At 47.5% G+C, this 7,370-nt stretch overlaps 1 protein-coding gene across 7 annotated transcripts in view; it reads right to left on the bottom strand.

Moving 5' to 3' along the window:
- The window catches only part of GAS7 (growth arrest specific 7), a 292,165-nt gene that overhangs the window by 138,322 nt on the left and 146,473 nt on the right, over nt 1–7,370 (bottom strand). Inside the window, exon 1 of one of the 7 annotated variants that reach the window (XM_023190870.3) lies at nt 2,884–6,635. The exons of the other annotated variants lie outside the window; for them this stretch is intronic. Coding sequence (XP_023046638.1) covers nt 2,884–2,961 — 78 coding nt within the window. The 5' untranslated portion in view covers nt 2,962–6,635. Of the gene's footprint in view, nt 1–2,883; nt 6,636–7,370 lie in introns of those variants that run through there. 7 annotated transcript variants of the gene reach the window in all.

The raw sequence follows: 7,370 nt of genomic DNA on the forward strand, positions 1-7,370 counted from the left end.
CTTTATGTCATCCTCCAAGAGCTGTCCCTGCTTTAGAAATCAAGTATGCGATATGATCTCAATATGGAAAATAGCAGTCCCTCACCAAAATAAAGTACTAAAGAAAGACACAAACACATTAACAAACTTATGTTTGCTTTGGGGGATCCTCTGGTTGCTTCAATTCTATTTCTTTCACCAATTTTAAAATTTTACTTTATTTAAAAATATTTAAAAATTAACTTTTTGATTTTAAAACGTGTTGTGAAATTACCTTTTTTTTTTTTTTTTGAGACGGAGTCTTGCTCTGTCGCCCAGGCTGGAGTACAGTGGTGCGATCTCGGCTCACTGCAAGCTCCGCCTCCCGGGTTCACGCCATTCTCCTGCCTCAGCTTCCCAAGTAGCTGGGACTACAGGCGCCCGCCACCACGCCTGGCTAATTTTTTGTATTTTTAGTACCGACAGGGTTTCACTGTGTTAGCCAGGATGATCTCCATCTCCTGACCTTGTGATCTGCCCACCTCGGCCTCCCAAAGCACTGGGATTACAGGCGTGAGCCACCGCGTCCGGACTAAAATTACTTTCACAATCAGCAAGTCATCATATACAATCCTAAACAAATATATGATCCCAATTATGGAGAAAAATATGTACAGCATAAGAAAGAATGCCACTAATTATTTTCTTATTTCTGTTTTTCTATATTTTCCATGTTTTCTATAATGAGCATATTAATTTTAATGCCTTTTTTAAATTTTAAGCTTATTTTCTATTATCAGCTAGTACATGAATATCACCTTACTAAAAATATTTAAACAAGTCCAATAAAACCCTCCTTGACATATCCCATCACACCTGACATCCCCTAAAATGACCACTATTTATCAGGTAAGGTTTTAGGGTTTATTGTATTATCTTTCAAATGGCAAGACAACTGGCGTGGCGGGGGTTATCTTTAAGAAAACAAAGACTAAATGACTTTCTCAACCAATGCAAGGCTAACACAAAAATTAGAGACGGAAGGCACCTTAGTAATCATCTGATCGCATCTCACCATTTTACAGATTGGCAAACGGAGGCCCAGAGACAGAGACTGGACACCGAGTCTCCCCAGTACCCACGTGGAGTCCTCTCCTTGCCCTCGGACTGCCCTAAACCTGGGTGCAGATGTCACTCCCATGACTAGAGGGCTAGCGCATGGTCAGATGGCACAGCAGAACCAAGGGCCCATTCAGGACCACTCCCCAAGCCGATCTCCACACTGCTGGGAAAGGTGACCCTCTCCGTCAGGCCCAGCTCTCTTCTGCTCAAGCACAAGCTACTTCCCGTCTGTTAGCAGCCAGGCAGACCTCATGAAAGGAAGGGCCCAGGGAGGAAACATCTGTGTATACAAGAGGGGTGAAGTCATAAGCCCTCTTGACTTTCCCTTTTGGCAAATCCTCTTCTGCCTAATTTTTTTTCCCCTACATCATTGAGATGCAAAGCTCCATTCAAACAAGGGGGCCTAGAAGACTCCAGCAGCTTCTAGAAACCAAAACTTCCATTCTGCTACAGAGATTCTCAAAAGAAGGTATGTATTGTTGCACTGGGGTGTGGGCGGGGCTAAGAACAGAAGATATATGCCCCGCAAACCACTCAGTTGACCACAGACATCCATGTGTTTACCCCTAAACCCAGCTTCTGCCCTTCAGCCAAGCAGAGAGGAAGCTCAAATGCGGGTTCCACAGCTTCTCAGCCACATAACCTTGGCCAAGTCACTTCACCTCTACAAACCTCATCTTCCTTCTTTTCCACATAGGAAAACGCAGATGCCACCACCTACTTCATAGAATTTTTGCAGGGATTACATAGGAGAGTAGAAACAATGGTAGGTATGTATCAGCTTCGTTCCATACTTTCCCATCCCCTTGAGAAAAGCCATCAACTGAGGTCACCAACGCTGAGTCATTCGTGTTGCACGGACTTTCCCAGCAGCCCGGCTAAACTCTCTAGAATGACACCTTCTAACCGTTCTGACATAGACTGAGCTAATGGAAAAAATGAGAGAAAGAGCACGTGAATGACAAGACTAGACATTCAAAGAACCATCAGAATGGGTTCTCAACAATGGCTTCGTGGGCCTAGAGCCCTCCAAGTAAATACATTTGGAAAAGATGTGGTTTATTGGCTTGCATGGACTGTCTGCTAAAGTAACTAAAGCCATTAGACAGAGAGAAAGCTGAAGGAGACCCGCCAGTAAAACTCACAGGGCGGAGAACACACGCAAGTCCACCAGGGCTACAACCATGGAAAGCTGCTGGGGTTAATGAAAACAAGACCCAGAAACAAACATGGTCCTTGGCCAAGAACTGCAAATAAACGAGTGCAAGACCCTGGCAAACTTCTGAAAATGGTCGCATATGCCTTCATCTGAACACTCTTGCCATGGGCAAGGACGCTCCAAGAAAATATTGTACCCCAGACCGATCGCTCAAGCTCCCAGAAATGAGACAGGTTGGATAACAGGCAGGAAAAATGAGCTAAGCTCCCCTTTTTCCCCAGCATTGGATATCCGCAAAATCAATTTCACTGCCTTTATCTCACCATTAGATCTTATCTTTTTGTTGTTTTTTAGTAGCTAAAGGACTACTGTGGACCAGTAACTTGATATACAGTAGTTTATTTGACCCTTATAAAAACCCTGGTAGGGAAGTCTTTATTTTCCTTTTATAATTGGGCTAGCTTGAACCCAGTGGTCTGTCTCCAAGGCTAGTGCTAATTCCATCTCACCCCACGCTGTCCCCCGACTCCTCCATCTACAATCATAGAAAGCTGATAGGCTGAATGCAAACGAGCCCTAGAAACAAACATGGTCCCTGACCAAGAACTGCAAAAGGCAGTTCCCAAAACACTTTCCCATCGTACCTGAGGCTCCTCCGCGGTGTCTAGGAATCCGATATCCAAAGGCAAATCCTCCAGGGTGGAAGTTACAGTCGAAACCATGACCTGCCAAGGCCTTGATCAATTGTCAAATTGATAATCAGGGAGAAGGTAACAGCAGATTGCCTGTGGGGGGCCTCATTAACTGGTGGGAGGGTCCCAAAGGGGAGAAACAGGACTAAGAGGGAGGGTAGGATACGACCAAGAGAAGCATCTTCACAGCAAAGAGCCCTGACCAGCACCCCTGAGTGAAATGATACCCTAGAAGGATGCCAACTGAGTGTCACACACTGCGTAGCTGTGAGCAGTTTTTTCAGCTGGCAGAGCTGGGAGCCCCAGAAGGCAGCCCCTGTCCACTCATGCAGAGCAAGTGGTACAGGCTGCCACAGACTCCGTCCTCACCCTGACACACTCACGCTCAGTCACCAGAAAGCCCCTCCTGTGTAGGCTGAATTCTGGAAGCCTGGGTTCAACTCTCCAACCCAGAAGGGGAACCACCTTGCTCTGTCTAGCGGTCAAGCTCCTCATTTTGGGGTTGTCTCCTGGGCAACTGAGCCCCTGCCCATGCCCAGCTTCTCCTCCCCTGTGCATAGCCACACTTCACCCCCGCAGCGGCTCTCCTTTGGGTGGCCTGCGATGAGTGGCCTTCATCCCTTACGCATGGGAGCTCCTTGAGAACAATTATGTCCTACTCAAATCCATCCCCAGGCACAGAAAATGTACACAATAAACACACATTGGCTAGATGGAGTTCTTCCTGGTCTCTGAGTAGGGTTTTCAGCTCACGTAGAAAGTAAGTTTCTTATTTTCCTGGGGTCACCCGTGCACCAAGGCGGGGGAAGAGCGGGAACCCAGAAGGCAGGGACAAAAGTACTGCCCATACATTTATCTATATTTTCGTAGGAGGGGTCTGGGCTACTTAAATGCTCTCAGGAGTCTCCAAACCACAAATGAATAAAATGGACCAAGGGGAAAAGATCATCAATGGCTTTGCAGGCCTAGGGCCCTCCAAGTAAATACATTTAGAAAAGACGTGGTTTCTTGGCTCACATGGACTGCCCATTAAAGTAACTAAAGCCATCAGAGAGAAAGCTGAAGGAGGCCAAGCGATCTTCTATGAAAACAGCAGTCTGAGTTACCAATGCTAGATCTGAAATGTACATACGTGGCTGGCTCTTGCCAATATGATTTTAAAGAACTGGCATATTTTCACCCAAGGACCCCCAGTGCCTGAATGCTTGGTCGCCCTGGAGAGGCCCTTGTTTGTAGGATCACATGCCACCGGCTCCATGGGAAGGGAGCCCAGGAACCATCTCTCTAGAACAGTAGAAAGCACTAGGCCTCTTCATCAACGTGGCATCTGTGGAGCCCACAGATGCAAGTGCTGAATTGTCTAGAAAAAACAGGACTGAGATTTGCTGAGATCTCAGAATCTGAAAGAACTCCTCCAGCCCTCTCCGCAGGTACCGACTCTGCCTGGAGGAGCACGGCAGTGAGATCCTTAACTTCTCTTTGGCGAGGCGAGCCTCACCTCTCTCCCCCATGGGTCTTAAAAGGAGAGAAGAAAGTGACCATAACAGGTGCTGGCGTCCTATCCACCCCCTGAGCATCAGAGCGGTGATTCTCAAGCTTCAGCACACATCAGAAGGGCTGTTAGGACACGGTCTGCTGGGCCCACCCTGCGAGCTTCTGGATCCGTAGGTGTGGGTGCCCACCCAACTATCTGCATTTCTCACAAGTCCCCAACTGATACAGCTGCTGCACATGTAGGCACTCCACTTTGAGAATCACTGACTTCAAGAGAAAAACAAAGACGGTCTGTTCTAAATCGACCTCCGGACCTAGAAGATTAATCTTCAGGAAACATAAATTCACTTTCAGAAAGAAAGAGACTCTTTTAACTTTTTTTTTTTTTTTTTTAAAGCATGGTCCTTTTACTTTTCTTCTTTTCATAGACATGGGTGCAGGGAATATTGCCTGCTTTCCCTAACCATAAGAAAAGGAATCCAAATGAAATGAATAATGGCAACTGTTCTGCTATCGGCCTTAGCGCGGGTAACAGCAGCGATGGGTGGGGACTGCGCAAACTGGAAACCCACTACTTATCATCGGCATATTGTTGCCAAGCAGGATGGCAGGCTCGGTGTTGCTAGAGCGTCTCGTTTTTGCAAGAGAAGCTGGAAATCTGGATGTTTAATGTAAAAGCTGCAGATTTTAAGATGTTGGCAATGAACTGAAACATTTTTAAATGAAACCATGGACAACCAAAAACGAAACAATAACCAAACAGCCCCCCGTGATGCTACATTTGATTTTGCATACTGGCTACCAGTGTGCAACCCCTGATTGTAACTGTCAGGGACCTTTATGAGCAGTCAGTTGAAGAGGGGGGTTCCCTGGTTCTAATGAATTGACCACCACCATCTTAGACTAAAGAACCAATCAGCACATCTGCCCCATACCATAGATCCTTTTAGCCAGGACCTCTTACACACTGGTGGGTGCAGCTGGATGCCAGCTTCCGGGGGATCTGGGAACCCCTCCCAAGGACTTGCACATGTGTGGCCCGCTCCCACCCACCGGAGAACTGGGCTCCCTAAGCCTGGGCCCAACCTTCTTAGGAAAGGAAGCACAAGACAAGATTCCTGAGGCAGTAAAGACCCTGGAAAGCCTGTCCTCTTCAGTCTCTGGAAAGAGGAACAGCTCATCAGCTGAGAAGGTTTAGAAGTGGAAGAGGCACATGAGAAAGCTGAAACAGGTTAAGGAATGAGGCAAGCACCACCAGGAGAAAGCAGTCAGGGCGACGCCAACACATCAAGCAGGTTGACAGAAGAACAGGAATTTGGGAATGGAGGAAGGAAGCCAGCTAGGCACAGTGGCCTGGGGGAGGATAGATGCCCATCCTCAGGTCTGAAAGAGAAATGACACAGCCATCGTGGTGAGCAGAGAGACGCCCGTGGGTAGCAAGCCCGAGCACTGGAAGCTAGCACCTGGGAACATGGGCCATGGTGGGAAGGAAGGCTGGATCCACGCCTCGTGGGAGGTGTATGGTATCCAAACCTGCAGAGGTAGGGAGAGTGGGAACATGTGCTCTGGGGCCGCTGGGAAGACTGCACGGTGATGTGGCCATAGGCATCCTCACTCTGCCCACAGGAACTGTCCCCTGGCCGACCTCAGGCCCTGGCCAGCTCCCCGTCCCCAGACTTCCCGCTTCCCAACTGGCTTGTTCGTCCCCGTCTGTACCGCACTGCACATCAGCTTCCCAAAACGATGCTGCCCAACCGGCTTGTTCGTCCCTGTCTGTACCACACTGCACATCAGCTTCCCAAAATGACGCTGCCTCCTGATCTCCACTGAAAACCAGTCCCTTCCCTTTCCAGGTTGGCCAGGTTTTCCCCCACAAGGAAATCGGCAGCCAACTCCTGGAGACAGTCCAGGCCCATTCAGCCACCGCTGGAGGCCAGCAGTTTTCAAACTTTATTTTCCAAGTCTGATTCACAATAAAAAACACATTTTACTTCACAACTCAATACACAAAAACAAAGCAGAAGTTTCATGGAGAAATGCTTGCCCTTGCCACACGTAACGCACTCCGATGTTTTTCCGCCCTGGTTTTTGTGCGGGTTGACACTGATTACTTGTACTATGTGGCTCATGATATATGGTTTGGAAAACACTGCTTTACCTGGCCCCCATCTCCATTTTTAGAATCTCTTTTTTTTTTTTTTTTTTTTTTACCTCCATCTCAATCAACAACCCCTATAAAGGATTCCTTCATGACACTTTCTTTGACCCACCAGATAGAAGTGAATTATTCCCAATTCTCAATCTCCCAGTCCCTGCAGACTGTATATGATTCACAGGCACTTAGATGATAGTCATATAATTTTTCTCTTTTCTAGAACAGGGTCCAATGTCCGGGTGCAGTCGTTGATACCTATAATCCCAGCATTCTGAGAGGCCAGGGCAGGAGGATCACTTGAGTTAAGGAGTTTGAGACCAGTCTGGGCAACCATGATATCTATAATCCCAGCATTCTGAGAGGCCAGGGCAGGAGGATCACTTGAGTTAAGGAGTCTGAGACCAGTCTGGGCAACACAGTGAGACCCCATCTCTGCAAAAAATTTAAACATTAGCCAGGCATGGTGGTGCGTGCCTGCAGTCTCAGCTACTTGAGAGGCTGAGGTGGGAAGATTGCTTGAGCCCAGGAGTTCGAAACCAGCTTGGGCAAGATAGTGACAAGCCTGTTTCTACAAAAACTTTTCAAATGAGCCAGGCATGATGGTGCACACCTGCAGTCCCAGCTACTCAGGAGGCCGAGGTGGGAGGATCGCTTGAGCCCAGAAATTCGAGACTGCAATGAACTATGAGTATGCCACTGCACTTCAGCCTGGGGAACAGAGCGAGACTCTGACTCTGGGGAAAAAATAAATAAATAAATAAATAAATAAATAAATAAATAAATAAATAAA

Source organism: Piliocolobus tephrosceles, chromosome 16 (assembly GCF_002776525.5).
Source record: "Piliocolobus tephrosceles isolate RC106 chromosome 16, ASM277652v3, whole genome shotgun sequence".
Classification (NCBI taxonomy): Eukaryota; Metazoa; Chordata; class Mammalia; order Primates; family Cercopithecidae; genus Piliocolobus; species Piliocolobus tephrosceles.